The 22,416-nt window shown below is 53.0% G+C and overlaps 1 protein-coding gene across 1 annotated transcript; it reads left to right on the forward strand.

The window, feature by feature from the left end:
• Positions 1 to 69: 69 nt before the first annotated feature.
• On the forward strand, positions 70 to 21,955 carry FASLG (Fas ligand). The gene is made up of 4 exons (XM_014576381.4): positions 70 to 15,174; positions 15,366 to 15,411; positions 16,530 to 16,583; positions 17,600 to 21,955. The coding sequence occupies exons 1-4, from the start codon at positions 14,419 to 14,421 to the stop codon at positions 17,992 to 17,994; spliced, it is 1,251 nt and encodes a 416-aa protein (XP_014431867.4). The 5' UTR covers positions 70 to 14,418; the 3' UTR covers positions 17,995 to 21,955.
• Positions 21,956 to 22,416: the final 461 nt, after the last annotated feature.

The following is a 22,416-nucleotide window of genomic DNA, read 5'->3' on the forward strand; positions in this document are numbered from 1 at the left end:
ATGGTTTAGTTTATAGGACACTGGACTGACTGAGGCACTAGGAAACCTGGAATTTACTCCTGCATCTTAGACAAGTCCCTTTGCCTCTCTGCTTTGATTTATCCTCTCACCATGTGTGGCGGCAGGGGGCCACTTCAGTCCAGCCAGGCTGGAGTGGCCTTCCTTCCCCTTCCCCTTCTCCCCCATTTAAGCAGTTAACTGGTTAAACGTAACATTTCACTGGTTAACAAATTAAACAGGATTTTACATTCCTAATTTAGAGTGTAGACTCTTAGAGCAAGGACTGTTTCTTACTATTTGTTTGAAGAGTAACCTGCGTCAGGGAGTCCTGATCTCAGGGCCTTTAGAGGTTGCTGTAATTATAAATGAGCTAGTTTACCACTTGTAGCAGCTATAAATGTGGATTTATTGTTTGTTTCATTGGCAAGAATCTTAATTTGTGCAACTTTTTCTTGTTTCTATATCTTTAATTGTAACTTACCAAGAACTTCATTTGCAGAAAAAGTAGGTGGGCTGTCACATTTCCTCAGGCAAGAAGTTGTTTGGCCTGTGGTTTGTTTTTTAGTCTCAATCTTGACCTCTTGCTAATTATTGCCGTCTCCTATAGCCTTCAATAAACTCACAAAAAAGAAACTAAGCGATTGGAGCCTTGAACATTTGATATCTTTCCATATGGCTGTAGGTGATGGTTACCTGTTCACATCCCTAATATCACTGCTAGCTCTTGGTGCCTGCTAGGCCTTGAGTGTCTCCCTGTGCAGGTGGGTCCTAGCCAAGACTATGTGAGGGTTGTAGTTTCCAGAAACTTTTTACCGTTTTTTTTTTTTTTCTAATCCTTCACAGCTGTGGCTATCTCCTCTCTGGAGATATCTGCATGACATTACTCTTGCAACAGTAACTTTAACCAAGGCAAGATTTATTAAAAACAGGGAAAGGGGCGCTATACATTTTGGGCAGGAATAAGAAAGGGGGTGGAGAAGGAGAGACAAGCCTCTCTTCTCAGATGTGCTTAAAAGGTTTTGGATGTACTAAAACCGTTCACATCTGGAGGTTTCTCTCCTTAGCAGCAAGACTCTCCAGACATTGGAAAGCATGACAGTTCTCTCTGGAGGAATACTTAGGAGTCACTGCGTGAGCATGAGGCTTGGATGACGACTCAGCAGATCTACATTCTCTTCCTGGGGTAAGTCATTTCACCACTCGTTGCCTCAGTTTCCCCATCTGTTACCCCCTTTGCCAAGCGTTTGAGAAGGACTAGTCAACATGCAGTATTAAGAGCTAGGGTTGTGTGACATGCATATTCATAAGCCAATTTTCATAAAGCATAACTCAAAGATGCTTTAAGCAAAATGTATCCTATAAATTATCATTTTTTTTTAAAGTTACAATCTGCCAAATGTGTGTGTTTCTGTGCATCTAAGTCTTTTAGTGAAAGCAGTTAGTGGTACTGTAGGAAACTTAGTCGTCCGGTGGTCAAGGCAATGATCTGTACATGGGCTTGTTTTTCCTGTAAGCCCAAACTGTGGCTGGCTGTAGAAAAACATATCACCTGGTGCTAGAATCTATTTTGAATCTGGTATTTTTCCATGAAGATAAGGGGGGGGAAACAAAAGATTCCCACGCTGGGGGAAAGTATTTAAGGAATGGAAAGCAATTGGTCTTTTGTCTTCAGTTGGCCTTTGAAATGGCCTCTCCACCCTCAGAAGATACAAATGCAGTAACCTGGAAACAAAGAACTCTTAAGGACAGAAGGGGGACATCTAGACTGCAAACCTCTTTCAAAAAAGAGCATCTAGACTACAACCAGTACTTTCAAAAAAGCAAGCTGCTTTTTCGAAAGAGCACCCAGGTAGTCTGGATTCTCTTTCAAAAAACGACAGTTTGCATTACATAGCGCCTTTTTTCAAAAAGTGTTCTTCCTCGTTAAAACTAGATTTTCTGCGGTCGAAAAAATTGCCCCATTTTGATTTACTTTCCAAAGAGCACAGCAGCAGCCTAGATGCAGGGGAAGTTTTTTCGAAAAAGGCTGCTTTTTCCAAAAAAACCCTGTAGTCTAGACACACCCAAGGAGCTGTAGACCCAGGCCAAAGAAAAATCAATGGTCTTGAAGCATTTTACCTGAAATAAGGACAAGGGTGAGGAATATACTTTGAAACAATTTGTCTTAGTGTAGTAGGCTTAATTGGCATGTTTTGTTTGTTTTGGTTTAGTAACTTAGATCTGTTTTCATATGCAATCACTTAAATCCTGCTTTTTATACTTAAGAAAAGTTTTTGTCAGACCCAGTGAAATAATTGTTACCTGGGAGGAATAACAGGTGTGCATCTCTCTCATTGATAGACAGCAAATCTAATGAGCTTTCTCTGTGTAAAACATTTAGAGTAAGATGGATTTATTTGAGGTTTTAGTCCCTTTTGGGGGTTGTGTTCCTGCGTGCTGTCAACAGCCTTATAGCCGGCCCTTCCCAGAGCCAAGCTGGTTCAGTGTCTGTTGCTTTGCTGGGGTGCTGTTACCCCAACTCGGTGGCTTGGCCGGAGAACCAGAGCTTCTGGCCCAACAGGACAGGGTGGCGGCGTGCCTCAGAGAGCAGGTAGGCAGGTTCCACACAGCGGGTGACAGCCTCAAGGGGACCTTTGTGATCGAACCGGTCACAGGTTGATTACCAGTGTCTTACCCACAAACCGGTGTGATAACTCCTAGCAGCCTGAATGGCCATATAGTCCTACAGAAAAGATTTTTGTTTGAAAAAACCCCAAATAAACTGGGCAATGCAGTAACACAGCATGTTGTTAACGCAGAGTTAAGTTTGCCTGGCTGTGTCCAGTACCCCTCTGGAACACTAATGTCTAAAACTCAGAAATTAAGAGCTAAAGGTCCTTCCTTGTGCAACCTTAATTCTGCCACCTTTGAGCAATGCCCCAGCAAACCTGTTACACAGAAATAACTCCATCCTTGCTAAATTTGATAATCCCTTTGCTCTGGCACAATTCATCCCTCTCATTTCCTACCTTGCCACTGACCAGAAGACCCCTGTGTACCAATTGTAACAGAACCTACCGGATTTAACAGAGACCAGGCAGGCTGGCTCGCACTGGCACCTCTTTCTGATCATACGAGAAGGGGTTCGACCCACTCAGAGGAAGAGCCCCACAGACATCCGACTCCATTCACAGCTCTGACAAGCGGCTCCAACTAATCACTCTGCCCTTCAGTACAGCTAGCACAGTGAATGCCTCTGGAGTGCATGCTAGGGGTGTAAGTGACTAGTCGGCTAACCAATAAGCCTAGGAAAGGCACAGCGGGGTTTGGTCCCGGACCCGGCACGAGCCAGGACTGAGCCTCCCTGCTTTCCCCTATCGACTAATTGAGTAGTTGATAAAAAAAAAATTCTACCGACTACTCAATTAGTAAATTAACCTCATTTTAACATCCCTGGTTCAGGCAGGTAATTCTCAGTGACTATTCCTGGTGCTGGAAGGACAGAGGTACGGTTATATTGGCCGGTATCTCTTCATTCCTTCTTTCTTCAGAGGCTCAAAAGAATTTGAATTTGCTGCTGGATGGACACAGATACGTCAGGCAATTTCAGCTCTGTCTGTGAAGCTTTGTCAGGGAGTTGTCCTATGCCAGGTTAGAAACGATAATGGGCTAAGAGTCTTATGACATTTGGGCGATTGTTATTTGATGGGAATCTCAGCCCATTGAAACTGGGGAAGCAGAGATCTGTTGACCACGTGATGTACTTAAGTGAGGGGATGTTGAGCAGCTGGTGCTATGTATCAGAGGGTTCCAGGCCACAAAAGCTTATGCCCAAATAAATGTGGAGTTGGGGTATTGTGTTCACATTCCCAATCAACAAAGTTATGCCAGCAACACTTTGCAATGTAGCCCAGGTCTTTAGTCTGTCAGTGTAACTTGGATCTGCATCCGCTGGAGGTCCAGAGCATGAAGGAGCTTCCACACGTGAGGCCACTTTGCAGAGAGTTGTTCGGAGTTTTTTCTCAGCGAACGCTAGGGCAGAGAACCACAGCATCCTCTTTTGATGCACTAGTAGTTTTTTTTATTACTAGCAACATCTCTTTGATGAAAAACCTCTTCGAATTTAAAGCTCCCTCGTTGCTTATTTTCTCTCTTCATGTGGGCTTTCAAATCATCTTTCGTTTCCTATTTCACAGTTATATCAACATGATGCTAAATTTCCAAGCCTCTTCCTCAAAATTGATCATAACTTGGGCTTAGGCTATGTCTAGACTGCAAGCCTCTTTCGAAAGTATCTTTCGAAAAAGCCTCTTTCGAAAGAGCGTCTAGACTGCAAGCAGTACTTTCGAAAAAGCAAGCCGCTTTTTCGAAAGAAAGCAGCGAGTGAGTCTGGATGCTCTCTTTCTAAAAAACCCTGTTGGCATTCAAGAACGCCTTTTTTCGAAAGAGCACTTTCGAAAAAAGGCGTTCTTCCTCGTGAAATGAGGTTTACCACCGTCGAAAGAAAAGCCGCGTTCTTTCGATTTAATTTCGAAAACGCGGCTGCAGTCTAGACGCAGGTGAAATTTTTTCAAAAAAAGGCTACTTTTTTCGAAAAAACCCGAGTCTGGACACAGCCCCAGAAATTAAAGCCCTTCCTTTCAAAGTACTCCACCCACTCTTACCTGAAATGACTTGAAAAGAGGGAGCTCCTTTCATCTTGTGATGTCTCAAACAAAGCAGGGTCAGGCTTGGATGAGATGCCAAGGAGTGCTACTGCATTGAATTCCAGAGAGCCTGTTCTTGTGATTTGTTTTTGTTTTTATCACAAATCTTGCAATATTTAGTTTTGTTTGTAAAATCCCAGGGATGCAAATCAGTTTTCATTTTAACCCTCTTCCTCCCCCAGTTTCTAGCTTTCATGGTTACAAAAAAAATTCTGGGAAACCTAAAGGTGCAAAATTCCAGATGGTTTGGTTTGTTTTGTTGTAGTGCTGAGGATAATCAGTCATGGCAGGAGGTGGAGCATGGGAGTGGTGGGGAAAAGTCTCCAGCAAAGCACTTCACTGCACTGTTGTCGTTGTTCCCCCACCCCGGGGAGTGCGGCCTCCCTGCGCTCCCCCCTTCCCCCTCCAGGGTCCAAACCACAGCTGTGCATGGATCAGGGACACCAAATGTACAAGATTCAGGTGTATTTCTTTAAGCTGGTGTCATGATTTGTGGGAGCTGACTCATGAGCACGTGGGGATGGTGCGGTCACAACCCTTCTCTCCCCGTTCTTCCTGGCAAGAGGGAGGGGGGCTAGGGAGAAGCTAATTCTCAGAGGTCTGGCTGACTTGCTGATTGGGTGTCAATTTGTATCCACTGGAACGCGAGACACCTTGGAAGTGAAGCTACCTCTGCCTTGTTGCTTTCCATGGGCATAGCAAGGGTGGCCAAGGTGAGTTTGGCACAAGGGACTGCAGGCCAGAAAATGCTCTTCAGAGGGAGTGAGGTGTTACGGTGTTTTTTCTCCAGCTCTGTGGTAACAAGTGGTTTGAGCACTTGGCTCTGCTTTGTGTCATGGAAATTGGCACGCAGAGCTACATCCTCGGGTGCAGGAGAGAGGTGGGAGACCAGCCACTTCCTTTCTTGCCAACACACTCTGGGCCTGTGTCTGTCCTCAGACCCATTCTTAACACATTTGAAAAGGCTTTTCTCGAGACTCAGCGTGTTTCTTTAGCCTTCCCTCCTGGGTCATCTCAACCTTTGACCATTTTTGTTGTTTCTGGATTCTCTCCAATTTGCCCAGGCCTGGGTACAGGACTCCAGCTAAGGCCTCCCAGGAGCAGAGCAGGACAGTTCCCACCTGTGTCTTACACGTGACCCACTTGCTAGCACACCCCAGAACATGAGCATCATAGTGTTGACTCGTATTCCATTTGTGAGTCACTGGAACTCCCAGGTCCTTCTCTGCCGTGCCGTCACCCGCCAGTTGTTCCCCAGCGTGTAGCTGTGCGTCTGATTTTTCCGTCCTAAGTGAGAATGCAGCACTTTCATTCAGTTGCCTCCTGTTGCCCGACCACTTCTCTAGTTTGTCAAGGGCATTTTGAATTTTAATGCTGTCCTCCAGACTGCTTACAGTCCCTCCCCCTTGCTCATCCAGGAAATAAGTAAGCATCCTCTCCACTCCAGTCTGCAAGTCGTGAGCAGAAAAATGTAATACTGGACCCAGGGCAGATTCCCTGCCAGATACATCGCCCCAGTGTGACGGTGCACCTAGTCTGTCACCCAGTTGTGTACCCACCTTACAGTAATTTCACCTAGGCTGCATTTCCCTCTTTTTCTTATGAGAATGTCACGGGGGACTGTCAAAAGCTTTACTAAAATCAAGATCTAGCCTAATGACTGCTTTCCATCTTTCCACTAGGCCAGTAACCTTCAGAGAAGGGAAATGGTTCGGTTTCCCATGATTTGTTCTTGGTAAATCCATATTGACTATTGCTTAAAAGCTTGGTATTCTCTGGCTGCTTGCAAATTGTTAAATAATTGAATACAGTATCTTTCCAACAGGTCTCCAATTCCACCCAATCTCTTGGTTCCATTGTAAAAGGTACCATGGCTGCCATTCTCCACTGCTTTCTGATCCCACCCTTCCTCTAGGAATTCTCGGAGAGAAGTTTCAAGGTTGCTTCAGCTAGTTCTTTAAGTACCCTAGGGCGAATGCCATCAGACTTGCCAGCCGAATACATCCAACTCCTCTAAACATCCTTCAACCTGTAATTCCCCAATTTTGGCTTGTTTCTTCCTCCATGTTGATGTTTAGTGTGGCGTTCACAGGTCGTCTTTTCAGTGAAGACTAAAGCAAAATCATCATTAAACACCACAGTTTTCTTGAGGTCATCCATTAGCAGCTCTCCTCTTCCGCCAAGTAGAAGACGTGCACATTCCTTTATCTTGCTCTTGCTCCTAAAGTATTTTATAGAACCTCTTCTTGTTGCCTTTTGCCTCTGGCTGGGACAGCTCTGCTCCTGGTTGGGGATATAATATGGGTGTGTAATGCGACACCTCTTCCTGTTTTCCCTGCCTGTCTGCACCCCACTATGCCAATATCCCAGGCATGAGATCTGTCCCATCGAATCCACGTGGTGCCATCTGTCGCTCCTGGGGCTGTATACTAATGCTCCTGCTTGTTTTCGGTGTGATCCCTGAACTTTGCCTCACACCAGCTTGGCGCAGGGCAGGGTTCTGCCCCGCACCAGGAGTCGAATCTGAGTCTGCAGGAGGGCCCTGCGAAATAAGCAGCCCAACTGAGGGATGGAGCAGCTCGGTGAGAGCCACGGGGACAGAATGGGGCCCGTAAAGTTAACGCTCAGGCACAAGCCAATGCAGCCATCTGACGGCGCCCCCTGCAGGCTGTGGGGAGATGCTCACCCCACGACTAACCAGCGACCCCAAGCCTCTGGTGTGGCCCAGAGCAAAGAAAATTAGAGGTGTCCCACCTGGCTGCCTATGTAAGGGACCGTTAATCACCTCGTCTGACCTGCATCTCACCACCCCTAGACTCCCTCCACGTTCAGGGTGGTGCCTTCGTGTGTTTTTTTTCCCACTTCTTTTTCAAGCATACAGGGTTTGGGGTTATTAGTCAGGGCTAATGTGGGGGTTGAGCATCTTTGACACCTGTGACCCAGCAAGCCCCTTTTGTAAAGGGAGCCAGCTCAGCACTCTGTTTGCAGATACTGTGGCCTGGTGCCTAGAGCAGTGGCCTGGGACTCAGAGATTGGTGTTTTATTCCTGGCTGAGCTGGGAAAGCCAGGTAGTCACATCATCCCTCAGTTTACCCATCTGTAAAACGAGCGTGTTTCCTGTCTTCATATGCAGCATCAAGGAGGATCAGAGGAGGTGCAGAGCTTCTCAGAGGAAATGAATGGAGAGCAAACATTTCCCAGGATTTAGTCTGGAAACTAGAGGAGCAGTGAGGACACTTAAAACCAAACACAGCACTAAACTAAGAGCTAGGGTCAGTTCACTTGGGCTCATGGGGCTCAAAATAACTGGGTAGAGCTTCCGCTTGGGCTGGAGCCTGTACTCTGAAACTCCCCTCCCCCCACTAGGTTTCAGAGCCCAGCCCGCCACCTGAGCAGGGCTCCTTTTAACCCTCTAGCACGAGCCTGAGTCATTTAACTGCTGCGGTGGGTTTTTGGCGCTGTGAAGGTACCGTTCCAACCACTGAAATGCACCGGGCAGCAGTACAGACACTGCTGTGCTATCCAGTAAAAGGACTGGCCCGTGTTCATGCCATCACTCGTGTCTGCATGTAGGGGAGTCGTTTGATTCAGACCTGAAGCTGTTTCCAGCTCGCATTCAGGAAGGAAGGAAGGAATTCCCCACTTCTGAAAGGCTAATTGCAGGTAGAAGAAGAAGGCGAATCCCATTTGGCAGGCACCAGATGGCAGCAAGTGATGTATTGCTGTGCATGTACAGCATGGGAAAGTGTGCTGCGGGCAGTATCTTTCTCCATCCACAACCATCTGCACGCTCCAGCTGTGTATTTCAGGCATCTGACATTTAGACCCAAGTATCCAATTTCCACCCTCCGTGCAGAAATATTGACAATCTCAGAAGGTAAGAAGCCAGTCCTCCAGGGAGTGGGCGTTGCTGTGCACGGAGCCGAGAAAATCTGAAACAGCAGCTGACTTTGCACTGGGTTCTGCTGATTTCTCTGGGCAAGGTGCAATAACATGGAACAGAGTAATATCTGTTTCGCTGGGCTGAGTATAAATATGTTCCACTTGGCTTGGAACACTTGCAGGGTGGCGTCCAGACCACAGAACGCTGTGGGCAGAGCATCAAGGAGAATCTCTCTCATCTTCAAACCCCGAGTTTCAGTCTGTGTCAGCTCCTCAGGGCAGGGTAATGAAGTGACAGGTGTCCTTCCAGCTCGAGAGAAACTGGGAGGATTCCTAGTGCCTGGGATTGGCTTAAACCCTCTGCCTCGCTGAAGGGCGGTGCAGGTTGAGTGATGCCTTCGGGAGTTTCCCTACCGCCTGCTGTAAAAACCCCAGAATACCAGCAGAGGTTCCTTGTCTGGTGGATGCCCTGGGCGATGCTCCATAATTAAGCATTGTAATCTGTCGTGTTTGCATGGCTAGAGGGGGGATTTAGAGACCCTCTAAGCTCTGGCTCCCACTGCTCATTGTGCCATTCTGTGGCTAGCAGGCAAGCTGTTTGGAGCAGTTTATTAGATAAAACCAGCAAACCCTTCGCTCCTCCCACACTTCGTTCTAGGGGCCAAGACCTTGGAAAGTGTCCTGCTCTTGCTAGGAGCGGATAGAGGAGCTCCCCCCCCCCCCCCCCCAAAGCCTGAGTTGTACTGTGCAGCAGAGACCCCTGCCGATCTACCTGCCCGCGTGGCTCTGCATGTCGCCTTGCCCGAGCCCGTGGCTTCGGGACAGCCTTCTGCAAAGAGGCTGCAGCTCCTGGGAGCTGATCCAGGCCTTTGCCTCGAGGGAGCCCCCAGGGGAAGAGAAGGGAGAGGGCCTGCTGGGTGAGCACTATGGAGAGGGCACCACTCAGCTGCCTGTAACTTCACTGCTCACAGCAGGGCCAGCGTCTTGGGGGTGAGGACTCCCCTGGGGGGCAAGGCTAGTGTACGGCAGCTGTGGGGTGTGCGTCTTGGGGGTGAGGACTCCCCTGGGGGCAAGGCTAGTGTACGGCAGCTGTGGGGCGTGCGTCTTGGGGGTGAGGAATCCCCTGGGGGCAAGGCTAGTGTACGGCAGCTGTGGGGCGTGCGTCTTGGGGGTGAGGACTCCCCTGGGGGGCAAGGCTAGTGTACGGCAGCTGACTCCCCTGGGGGGCAAGGCTAGTGTAGGGCAGCTGACTCCCCTGGGGGGCAAGGCTAGTGTAGGGCAGCTGACTCCCCTGGGGGGCAAGGCTAGTGTACGGCAGCTGTGGGGCGTGCGTCTTGGGGGTGAGGACTCCCCTGGGGGCAAGGCTAGTGTACGGCAGCTGACTCCCCTGGGGGGCAAGGCTAGTGTATGGCAGCTGTGGGGCGTGCGTCTTGAGGGTGAGGACTCCCCTGGAGGCAAGGCTAGTGTACGGCAGCTGTGGGGCGTGCGTCTTGGGGGTGAGGACTCCCCTGGGGGGCAAGGCTAGTGTATGGCAGCTGTGGGGCGTGCGTCTTGAGGGTGAGGACTCCCCTGGAGGCAAGGCTAGTGTACGGCAGCTGTGGGGTGCGTGTGCGCACTGGTCACTAGTCCAGCTCTGGGATTTAGTCATGGCTTGGCCACTTGCTTGGTGCATGACCTTGGGTAGACATTGCACTTTTCTCTGCCTCTGTTTCCCTCTCTAAACCAGGGATAACATTAAGCTAACTGCCTGGGAGCAGTGCTAGGGAGGGGCTCGATGCTCTCACCAGGGAAGGTGCTAGGGGAAAGCAAAATGCTCCTGCTGTTGGTTAAAAGGGCTTCACAGTTGAGTCAAGTGTGTGCCAGGGGAAGGTTTTCCTGGAGGGCCGCTGATTCAGGGGGTCACATCCCCTGTAAACACGTCACTTCTGCTAAGCTGAATGTGCCTCGCTGATCGGCAGCTCAGGAAGCGAAGCGAAGTGTTAAAACCCCTGTGATTATGAAACAAAACCTTACCGGTGGTGCTTGCCACAGAGTCAGATACCAGTGCGTGGGGGCTGCATCAGAAATAGGACAGCTCTGCTTTCCCGGCACGGCTCTTTCCAAAGTGTGATCCAAGTGTCCTCTGCTGGGAACGTGCAGTCGTATCTCCTGGCCTCTGTCCAGGGTAGGTAGGTAGACGACCCCAGAGGAGGAAGAGTCCTGTGTCAGAGTAATACATTCTGCACTATTGGATGACCTAGTTGCAACTTGGTCAGGCCCCATGAGTTACCCCCAGCACCGTGTAGACACTGGTCCTGGCCCCCGTGCCCACTACACGAGCAAACCAGGCGTTAGCTATGGTGAGGATACCAAGATAGGCACAGCTGTTAAGGCCAGAAGAGACCATTACGATAACCTAGCATGATCCTGCATTTCACAGGCCAGAGACAGGAACCCCTGTGCCAATCCCCTAACTTCTGACCCAATTAGAGGCTAGACTTTAAAAGGCATCCAGTTAAAGATGTCAAGAGGTAGGGACTTGACCCCTCAGTAGGAAGTGGTTCCAATGGCAGAGCACACTCACTGTTGAAAATGTGTCTCCCTATGTCTAGTCAGAATGTGTCTAGCTTTCCCTCCGCATCGTTGGATCGTGGTCTGGCTCCTTCAGTCCTTGTGCACCAAGGTAATGTCTCAGGTACACTATATAGACCGAGCTTTGTTGTTCTCTCCCCCCCACGGATTGTTTTCCTGCTCTCTGTTCATATTTGTGGCTCTCCTCTGAACCGTTTCCCATTCGCCCGTGGCTCTGTTGAAGCGTGGACACCAGAGTGCGGTGTCATAGTCCAGTCCCTGTCTCACCAAAGCGTGTCATCTTTATTTAGAAGGGATCTATGCCACTGCTAAACTTTGTTGCGGATACATTTGAAGAATTCCTTTTAGTTATCCTTTACTCTGTTGGCCGAGAGTTCTAGCTTCCTTTATCAGTTGTCTGCATTTCCCAACTCCTGAGTTGGGAAAAGACTCCTGGCTATCTTTTCAGTTTTTTTCCATTAGATAAAAAATATTTTTTAAAATTACATATTTCACCCTTCATCTTTCCTCTGAACCAGGGTGGTTTCTTACCTATGGAATTTGAGGGGGATGAGAATCGAATCAAGCATAGCTTAACAATTCCCACTTACCATGCACATTTTTATATTTAAATATTAGCTCCTATTTAATGTGGCATTTCATACTCAATATAACGGGCTCCCCCAGCATGTAGGTGGGATCTTGTGAGGGGTGAGAGAAGAGGCCTTCCGGCTGGGAGAGTTTGGCTGCAGAACCAATCTGGCATGCAGAACTGAACTCCAGCGAGCCTTCAGCCAGAAGGTGCAGTGACACGGGACCTAGGAACAGCTTTGCTGCCATTGATCTGCCGTCTGTGACCTTCAGCACCCAGCCCAGGTGGGACACAGCGGGAAGTGTCCAGAAGAGATGACAGAATTGGCTGCCAACAGCTCCCCGGTGCGAAAACAATCAGGGGACTTGGCTAGCCGCATTGCATGGTGTTTACTGCAGTGCTGCTTGTCTGCAGCTGGAAATCATGAAGCCACCGAGGGCTGAGCTGCAGAAGCTGTTCATCGGTGTCTCGTCCCACCCAACACAATCAGATATGCGTTAATAGGAAGCAGTGGGTGACAAGCAAACAATTTTTTGACATTTGAGAGAGGCTCTGGGTGCTTGTGTCTTGCCCACAAACCCACCAAAAGGATCCTGCTTGCTCTATGCACGGTGTCGAGCCCTGAAACAGACATGCGTGTTAGCCCGAGGTGTGCAAATACTGATGGTTGAAAGGCTTCTGAAATAGCGGCTGCTGGAGTGTGCCCTCCGGCCGAGTAACGTCCAGCTCGTGAGGTTAAGCCTAAGTTATCGAATGACGGATGGAAGAACAATATTAATACAGGAAGCTTACACCAGGGTGTGTCCTTGGTCATGCATAATCAGTCATAAACAGACCGGGCACATAGTTCCCCCCAGGGTCTGGGAGCACTTCCCAGGTCCCCCGGAATGAAGGGAAATACAGGAATGCCTGTTCTCCTGGGTAAAGTGGTGCCCTTCTGTCTCCTTCCCCTGCCCCCACCACACCTAGGAACGTCTCTCCCCTTCCTTCTGAGCCAAGGGGTCTTCTTCACTAACAACCAAACAACCCAGTCAACCAGTGCTGTCTACCCTGGGAGCCTGCAGCATTATCCCAGGCGGTTGTAACTGGGATCTGGCTTGCCACAGGTGAGACATTCAGCCTTCCCGTGGTACTGGGAGCAAGGAAAGGGACATAAGGGACACTCCAAAAGCTTGAGGTGCGCTCTCCTGCTCCATCTGGTGTTAGCGAGGCGGGTCAAAGCCTCGTGACTCAGCTATTTTCTGTAAGGTCCAACTTGTGTTGGCAACCTTCCTGCTCTTGCACCGTGGCAGGGAGAGGCTGGGTGGTGCCCAGCAGTGAAGCCAATAGTTGAACAAAGTGTAGTCCGGGGTGGGGCAGTTGGTCCCCAATGAGGGTGGGTGCTTTTGAGGATGGGAGGCTTGTGATACAGTTTTGTGGGCCCAAAAAAATAGCGTTTAAGCCACTCGTCCCGCCTGAGCGTCAGATCTTATTTTCTCGGCTCCACAGTATTTCCCTAAGAGGGTCTGCGTTGGACCCTGTCTGCATCTGCTGGCCAGTTGAGTGGGGAAGTTGGTGCACACAGAGCCAAACGACGAGAGCGGACCCCAAACCAGAACCTCTGAGCCAAACCACATGGAACTTTGGGGCCGTTAAGACTCAGCCCAAATCTTTTCAGTGTTTCTCTAGTTCAAACAGTGTAGCAGCCAGGCAGAAGTGAGGCCCATGCCTGGACTGGAACACTGTTCTGAAGTGACTGACGTCGGCTTGGCCAGCATGGGTACCATCGGAACACCAGTGGGACCCAACCATGCGTAACAGGGAGGCTGAGACCCTGGAGATAGGGTGGCTGTGGGGCAGGGGAACAGTGCTGGGTTCTGGTGGGTTTTTTTTAATGTCTTGAAATGTGAAGAAATGTAGGTTAGGAGGGGTTCCCACATGGGTTTCCAAAACCTCATTCACTGCAACACGCTGCTTCAGTGCACAACTGTGGTGAGCGTCTTCAAAGGGCAGGCGGGTGCCTGGGGTTGGTGTCGGGGTTTCGAGGACACGTCTGACAACCCGTCAAGTGGTAGGAAATAGAACCGAGCGTGCAGGCTGGGAAAAGCGTGCTGGCGTCCGCTCCTGCAATGCCTTTGGCTCCGGCTGGGGCCCAGGCCTGCTCGGTACGTTCGGCCCACTGTGATCCCCGTGTCGCGAGTGGCTAACAGTCTGAGCCGCATACACGTGCTGCCTTCTGGCCTCGGACTCTCCGGAGGAGGCGTGTCGAAGGCGAAGCTACCAACCGCAGGTCTGTGCGTCGATAGACACACGCCCAATACGCCCGCTTCTCCGGAGCTAGACATGGGCATAAGCTTAGACAGACGTGCACACAGTAGCCACTGGAATTTAAAAACAAACCAACCTAGATTCCGGAAAACATTTTTATTCTGCCTCCTGTCACTCCACAGCCAGCTTTTATGGACTCTCTTGCTGTGGGGTGAGGCGGTGACGTAAAATTGCCCCTAGAGCCCATTGCGGAGGAGGGGTTGGCTGGGCGTTACACGTGAAGAGGTGGTGCCGTTGGGTCCCCTTCACGGCTGGAGGGGGGTCGAGGCACAGGACCGTTCATTGGTTGCTCCCAGGTCACACAGGAATTGAACTAAGCCTGCAGCCCCGACCACCCTGCTTTCTCTTTGCCCTTGCTCCGTAGCCAGGCCCAGGTCTGGCTGTCAGAGCCGGCAGCGGCCAATGGAGCCTGGCCCAGCATGGCCACGCTGGAAAGAAGTGGCAGAGGAGTGTGCAGCTTCCTGCTCCAATGTGGTTACTCGCTCCCAGGTGAGCCCAGGACAGGAACCCTCCCCTCTTCCACCCTCTTTACCCTTTCCTGACTCGGGTGGTGCTGGCTCATGGGGGCCGCTCAAGGAGGCTGCAGGTGCACCCCGGAGCTGCTTGCTCAGAAGCACCTTGCATGCCTGCCCCCTGCCTGTGGGAGCCGCAGTCAGGGTGAGCGTCTTACGTCGGAAGGTGGTGGGCGGAAGCTCTTTGAGGTTTGCTGCTGCTGTCTCAGGCTGCTTAGACTCACGTCTGAGTAGATCCCTCTCTGCTAGGGCGATGCAGGCGTATAAAGGCGGTGCCGGCTTCCCTCCCGGGGCTCAGTCTGAGGCTGACACGGCCGGATTTAGCTGCCGCATGACAGAGGCGCTCCCTAGCCGGCGCGGCCCAGCCGTTCCGCTTCCCGCCATGCAGCAGAACTTGAACTACGTCTACCCCCAGATCTTTTGGGTGGACAGCTGCGCCAGCCCCACATGCGCCCCGCCTGCGCCCGTCGCCTCCTGCCCGCCGCCCGTGCCAGAGAGGAGGAGGAGGAAACAGAGCAACACCAGGGATGGCTCGCGCCTCTGCTTCTTGGTGGTTTTTCTGCTGGCCCTGCTGGCGCTGGCCGGAGTGGGGCTGGGGATGTTTAAGATCGTCCAGCTGCAGAAGGACCTGGCTGAGCTCCGAGAGGTAACGTCTGTCTGGGTGCCCGTTGGTGTAGGAGTAGCCAGAAATGAGAGAGCTGAGCTAGACCAGTAGTGGACACGGATTGGTGCAACCGGATTGAAGTTGGCACCTGCTTACCCCACCTGAGGATCGGCCTGTTGCTGAGGCCACTGTGGGTCACTCGGTGTGAACTTGTCCCTTTTCTGTTTTGACAGCAAATCAGCACCGGGCACGTCCCTTCATCTGCGGAGAAGCGCCTAGGTGAGCCACCTTACCCCACAACGCGTGTCAGCTGGGGGGGGAACCCCACCAGGAATTCCGCCAGCGGCAGCATCTCTTCCCCTTCCCCTTCCTGCCCCCGCCCCTGCCCCACCTTCTGTTGGGGTGGCAGATGGTGCATTTACAGCCCTGTGGCTCGGGTGCTTTCTAGATGCTGTGTTCTCTTGGGCGGCTGTAGCTGTAAGTGGGCGTACCGTCGGTTTGGGGGGCCAGTAGGGGTCTCCCGTCAGCGTGAGGACTAGAAGAAACTTGGCTAATGCAAGGAGCATTGATTAGAAAGGGGCCCAGCCCCAGATCTGAATCCCCAAAATCCCTGCAAACTTTCACATCCTGATTTGGATTCCAGCTCTGCAGGTAGGGCCCCGCCTTCCCCTTTCATGGGTGATGGACGTGCCAGCTTGTACTTCACTGGAAAGATGAGATACTGGCTTTCCTGCTATGCTGTGAGACACCCACATATGCGGAGAGCGGAAAATGGCAGCAGATCAGTGTCCAGTTTTCCTATATTATTATTTCCCCTTTGCTCCCCCTTAACTTTTTGCCTCTCTTAAAATGCAGCGCCAGTGTTGGCGTGTCTGGTTAACAGGCTGCGTAACTAAAGCCAACTGAGCATTTAGTCTCCAAATGTTTTCCCAGCTGGAAAATGTTCTATCAAAATCGCAACTTTCTGGAGAAGTGTGTCCATTTCAGTGCAGTTTAGAAAACAGCTGGAGAGGAAGCACCTTGGGAAATGGTTTTGCTTCTATCTTAAAAATGTAACCGAGCTAGAGCGGCTGCTTTTTCCTCCCCTTTGTCCAAAGATTTGCTGATGTTCAACAGACTTGCTGTTTGTCTTCAGGGGTCTTCCACATTTCACTGTGGCAAAACTGCCCTAGTCTCTTTTTAAATTGACGCAACCCCAGTATTTACCTGAATGCTGCCCTGTAGCAGCCGTGTCCTGGGTTAGTCAGTTAACCTGCCTGTTGAAGTATAGCCCCGATCATGGAAACGGGGTCTCTGTAATTCCCTGGAAGGGACTCCCTTCCCATTGTTAATTTCCTTACGCTGGCTTCACCACGAAGCCTGAAGCAGCCTTCTTTTGCATCTCCGTGTTAATGCAGGACTTCTTGATGCAACAGCAGAGAAGGTGATCAAGAAGGCAGCACATTTAACAGGTATGTGACACGGGTAAAGAGGAAACCAATGGCCACAAGAAGCCAGGTGTGTTGATGAGGAAAGCGGTGGGTGGGTTACTTCCTAGTTAGCCATCTAGCTATGGAGCAGCAGCGTTCCCTGTGGCTCATGCACCTTCCAGATTTGACATGTGGAACCTCATGGCTTTGATTTATTCCCACTTCTCCTTTCCCCATTGGTTTCCTCTGGGACTTTACCTAAAGTTCAGAAAAGGGCAACAAAAGTTATTGGGTGTGGGAGGGAGGGAGGAAGTGGTTGCCATATGAGGCGAGATGAGTAAGAGTGGGACTTTTCAGCTTGGAAAAGTGGGGACTAAAGAGGTGGTTACAATAGAGGGCTATAAAATCATGACTGGAGTGGAGAAAGGGAATAGAGCTATTTACTCCTCACAACACAAGAACTAGGGGTCACCCAGTGAAATTAATAGGCAGCAGGCTTAAAGCAAACAACAGGAAGTATTTTTTTCACACAGCACACAGTCAACCTGTGGAACTCCTTGCCAGAGGAGGTTGTGAAGACCAGGACTTTACCAGGGTTCAAAAAAGAACTAGATAAATTCATGGAGCCATTTAGGTCCATCAGTGACTACTAACCAGGATGGGTAGGCCTGTCAGAAGCTGGGAGTGGGTGACAGAAGGAATCGCTTAAGATTCCCCATTTGTTTCACTCCCTCTGGGCCATCTGGCATTGGCCACTGTGGGCAGACCGGACACTGGGATGGATGGCCCTTTGGTCTGACCCCGTCTGGCTGTTCATATGGACCCCAGGTGGGTTTTTTGCTTTGCCTTTGGGTTGGGTAACCCCCTGGCCTGGAGGCTGCAGAAGTGTTTGACGTGCATGACCGAACTCGGCGCCTGGCTCCGAGCTGGACACGCATCATCCCTGCTGCACGGAAAGAAGCTGAGGTGATGGGACTTGCCCGTGACTGGAGAGACTTGAAAACGGTTCGCCCACACGTGCCGACGTCTAACAGCTGCTTGTTAATCTCTGTTCCCAGGCAAGGCGGATCAGAAGGCCCTCCCTCTGGAGTGGGTGACCACCCTCGGGCACGCCTTCACCTCCAGCATCCAGTACCGGCAGCGGGGGCTGGCGATCAACGAGACGGGCCTGTACTTCGTGTACTCCAAGGTGTTCTTCCGAGGCAAGGTGTGCAGCAGCCAGGCCTTGGACCACGTGGTCTTCAAGCGCAACCCCGCCTACCCCACCAGCCAGGTGCTGATGGAGGACAAGAAGCTGAACTACTGTGCCGCTGGGAAGATGTGGGCCCGGGGCAGCTATCTGGGCGCTTTGTTCAACCTCACCAAATCAGACAGCTTGTACGTCAACGTCTCTGACGCAGCGCTGGTGAATTTCGAGGAAAGCAAGACGTTTTTTGGTTTATACAAACTTTAGAGCTGGCCCCCCAAGAGTCGCTTTCAGCCCTCGCGACTGATGGGAGCAGGAGCTGGGTACCCTATGGTCCAGGGGACTTTCACAGAGCCGCTCGGAACCTGTGCTGGCCTGCAAGGAGCCCACCCGAAATCCTTTGTTTGGCCTTTGACATGAGACCGTCGAAGCGATCTGGGACCGGTCAGATCTCCGAGGATTGACACTTGGACTTTGGGAACTACGTGGCTCGCCCTAGGAAAACCTGAGTGTAGCTGAGAAACACCTGCGATCGGAAAGGTCTCCTCGAAACTCACTACTCGCTCCAGGGGAGCAGCTGCTACCTGAGAAAGAAGCTGATGCATCGGGCCAAATTCTGCCTTGGGAAAATGTCATTTACCCACCGAGCCGGTGTTTGGTCCCCCGGAGAGGCCGAGTGTTTGTGTGCCTCTCCCCCAGGCTGGGGAGCGGGGAGAAGAGGGGCTGTGCATGTCTGGGGTTGACGTGTGTTTGTGGGCAGAGCAATGGCGATTGGGAAAGCCCCTCCTGCTGTTCTCCAGCCAGTGGCTGGTCTTCGCTGCTCTCATGGAGGCGGGAGGGCGCTGCCTGGCACGGGATGCCATCGTTTCTGGGGAGCATTCATGTGATGCGTGGCCATTTAGCGCCTTACCCTTTGCTCTTGCAAGCGCCGCCGTGTCTGCAGGGGATGGCGGGGAGCAGGGGAGGGTGTTACTCTGGGAATGGCTTCGTTCTGCTTCCAGGGCTCCTCGGGCCGCATGTCATGGCGGGTAAGAAGCGAGGGTCTATATGGCGACGTTGGGGGAGGGAAAACCCCGTTTTTAATGGCTTCACTGCCGGGCCACGCGTGGCCCCCTCAGGCATGGTCCAGCAGCCCGCTGGGGGCGTTACTGGGCAGGGCTCCGTGGAGGGCAGTGGCTTAGGAACCAGCAATGACTCTGGCTCAGACCCCCAGAATTGTTCCCGGGGTTTGAGCAAGCTCCCCCCCCCCCCGGCCACTGCCTTCCTCGGAACCGGGGCTGGAGCTCTGCAGCCGGGCCGGGAGGGGCTCTGTGGGGAGCCCCTGCCCTGCTCTGTGCACGGGCGCCTGGAAGTGACGCTCCAGAGATGGGTTTGGCCCTACCCAAACCCTGCCCTCCCCCACGTGGGCAGCTGGAATAGCCCAGGGTCCCACCCCACTGGCCCCTGGAACTCCTAGGTGCTGGAGGGGAATCCAGCAACCCCCAGCGATGGGGCAGGCGGCGAGGGCCATGCAGCCAGCCAGGCGACCTCACAAGGCTCCCCGGGGCGCAGTGGGGCCTGCTGAGCAGCCTCTTGTCTCCCCGGGGGCTCAGCTGCTGCCAGGGAGCAAGGCCGGGAGTGGCCAGGGAACAGGTGAGGAGAGAACAGCCCCCTGTCCCCACCCAGCCTCCCTAGCTCCGAGCCAGCCCCTCCCCGAGCCTCCAGGGGCCACAGCACCCAACCGGTCCCAGCACCTTCTTTTGAGCTCCCCCCACCCACCCCAGCATCCCTCAGCTGTCTTCCGGGTACTCGCCCCCAGCACCTCCCCCGATGTCTCCTAGCCTCCCCAGTGCAACCCAGCTGCCAAGGACCCCCTATGGCCTCCAACTGCCTCCAGTCCTCCGAACTTCTAAGCCCCTCGCCCAGCCCAGCCCAACATGCGCCACTGTTACCCACCACTGCCCAGTTCCCTGGGCCCCACCTTCAGGTCCCCCAAAACCCCAGTGCCCAGGGGTTGCTGGGGCTCACTTTGGGCAGGCCCTGGGCGAGGAAAGGGGGGGTGGCGGCCCAGGCGTTGAGAGTGCGAGAGAACTGAGGACAGTACAACAGGGAAAGGGAAGGAAGCCACGGATTTCTCCCCGGGGTCTCCAGAGCCGGGTCTCCGAACAAACCCGCTCCTGGCCCCTGTCCTCAGCAAACCGGCTTTCTCCGACCCCAGGGCAGGATGGCTGTTGAGGCTGAGGGAGCCATGTGTCCAGGGCCAGGCCGTAGGGGGGAAACCGCCAGGCCGAGCCGCAGCAGAACCTCCCCTGGCCACACCCACAAGAACGGCTCGCCTGTATCCCTCCTGTTCTGTCACTTGCCTATTCTGGTTTTGGGCGGCCATTTCCGCGAAGGCCGGGCCATGCCAGTGAGCACAAGGCATTGCTGCCCGAAGGCCTGTGTTGGGGCTACCCAGGCAGTGACACCAGGACTTGGAGCTTGCAGGAAGGTTGCAGCGTAAGCCCCGGTTGCGAGGAATGGATGACACACAACACAGCGGAGCGGCCATGCAGGTAAACGTCTCCGCTCCTGCTGCGTCGCTCCCTAGCTCGCTCTGTACGGTAGAAATAAATAAATAATGTTATTTTTCTAAGAGTGATCTGCCTCCTCTCATGCATGCAGCAAGGAACTTGGAGTTCGTGAGAGCTAAGCACTGACCCGCCTCTCCTCACCCGTCTGTGTCAGAGGGGTCAGGTGTGAGTGCTTTCAAATTCCAGGGTGTTCCTAACTGGATATTTCTATGGGCTACGATAAAGATTGGAGTCTGGATCTGGGTGCGAATTCTGACCCCTCCTCTAACCTCCCACCATGCTGTGCCAGTGTGCTCTGACGCGGGGCGGACGCATGGGTCAGGTGTGAACTTTGGCACAAGATCCCGTGTCTGAGTTCTGATTTCAGGACTTGCCTGTCTTTGCCAGGTGGTGGGTGCATGATTGTCATGGGGGAAGAAGCCATTTGGCATCAAGGTGTGAATCCTCAGCTACCAAGTGACTCCGTGGCAACCTCAGCGCAGCAGGCAGCCTACGGAGGATCATCTGGTGCATGCTTGAGCGAGGGAGGAGAGCGAGGAACAATACGGAAGGGCAGGACTCCAGCCACAGTCTCTGGCTCCCGGTCTGGTTTTTGAACCCCATGCCGTTTGGGGGGGGGGGGGAGGCAGGGGGTGTAGTTGGTTAAGACTCTGGGGCGGGAAGCAGGTGGACCTCGTCCTAGCTCTGCCACCCCCAGCGGTGAAGACGAAGGTGGGAGGTGAAAGCCGGGAGGTGGTGCACCCAGGCTCGGCGACTGGAGGATCTGCCCTTGTGATCCTCTTCCGCGTTGGGCACGGAGCAGGCCCACGGTCGCCAACTGCCACGTCTCGGGGCTTCTCCTACGTCAACGTCTTAGACGGTGACTGCGTTCCAAGGGTCGGACTAAGCAGGCGCCATCCCGCCTTTCCCGGGCGAGCCGGCTTTGGGCCTCTCTTGCCCTCTCCCGTGGAGCCTGCGGTGTCGTGACAGGTGTCTGCTGACCCGTGGTGCCTCCGGGGTGAGTGCTGGGGTGTGGCGGTTCGTGGTGCTTTGTGGGGGGGACACACCCAGTGCAGACCAGGGTGGAAGACCGAGAGACCCCACAACAAATCTTGGGGGGCTGAAAAGGCAGGTGGGGGTCCAAAGACAGGCTAGGGGAGCAGAGAGCAGAAGCTGGGAGGGAGGGTTTCTCCTTGGCGCTGCTGATCCTGTAGAGAGGGCTGGAGGAAGCTTGGATCTGGCAAGGGTCAGTTTGTGGGGAGAGGCAGGACTCCCCGAGCGGCCCGTGTGCCCGGGGCTGGCTTGTCGCAGCCTCGCAGGCCCCGTGCATGCTGTCTGGGTGTGCAGTCGCCTCTGTGCCACGCGCATCACGCTCACCCTCCTCAGGTGACCACCGACTGTTCGGCCCCGGTCTAAATGGACTTTCGGCCCCTGCAGGACACTGGCAGCAGTGCCTACCGCCACAGGCTGGTCTGAGCCGAGCAGCAGCCTGCCAGGGCGGGGCGAACCCTGACCCAGAAAGGGTGCTCAAGGAGAGGGCTGGAGTGAATCATGCCACCGAGGTTTGCTCCTGTTCGTGGTGGGGCGCAGGCTGGTTTCTTGGAACCCCTAGACACGTACGGCTGCAGCGGGCCAGGCTCCCGTCAGCGAAGAGGCCAGCTCTGTGTCAAACGGACAATGGCGAGGGGCTTTTCCATCGTGGCAGGAAACGTTTTGTGCATCATGGGGTTTTGATGACGATGTTTCGGCTCTAGGAAGCTGAGGGTGGGGGGGGGGGGGGCGTGTTACACCAGGTGCTGGCTAAGGGGCAGTTGCAGAGGAAGGAGGTGCCTCAGTTTCCCTATCTGGAAAATGCCACCAACCCTTGCAAAGTGCTGAGGGCAGAGCTGGGTGTCTGCTTGAAGGTTGCTGCCAATGCTCTGCCCCAAAGCAGGGGCCCCTTTCAGACCCCAGGGAATGGCGGGAGCTGATTGCTGGTGCCGGAGGAAGCTGCTCTAACCTCCGGCCTCCTTCCCGGCCCCTCTCCTGTGGCGTGGGCTGGTTGCGCTCCAAGCCCAGTGATTCCTGAGGTAAAGCGGAGGTGGAGGGGGAAGGCTCCAACATTCTCCATCCCAGAATGCCGTGCGGTGCCAGGTGGCCGGAGAGGTGAGCCACGTTT

The sequence above is a fragment of the Pelodiscus sinensis genome, chromosome 9 (genome assembly GCF_052426305.1).
Source record: "Pelodiscus sinensis isolate ZL-2025 chromosome 9, ASM5242630v1, whole genome shotgun sequence".
NCBI lineage: Eukaryota > Metazoa > Chordata > Testudines > Trionychidae > Pelodiscus > Pelodiscus sinensis.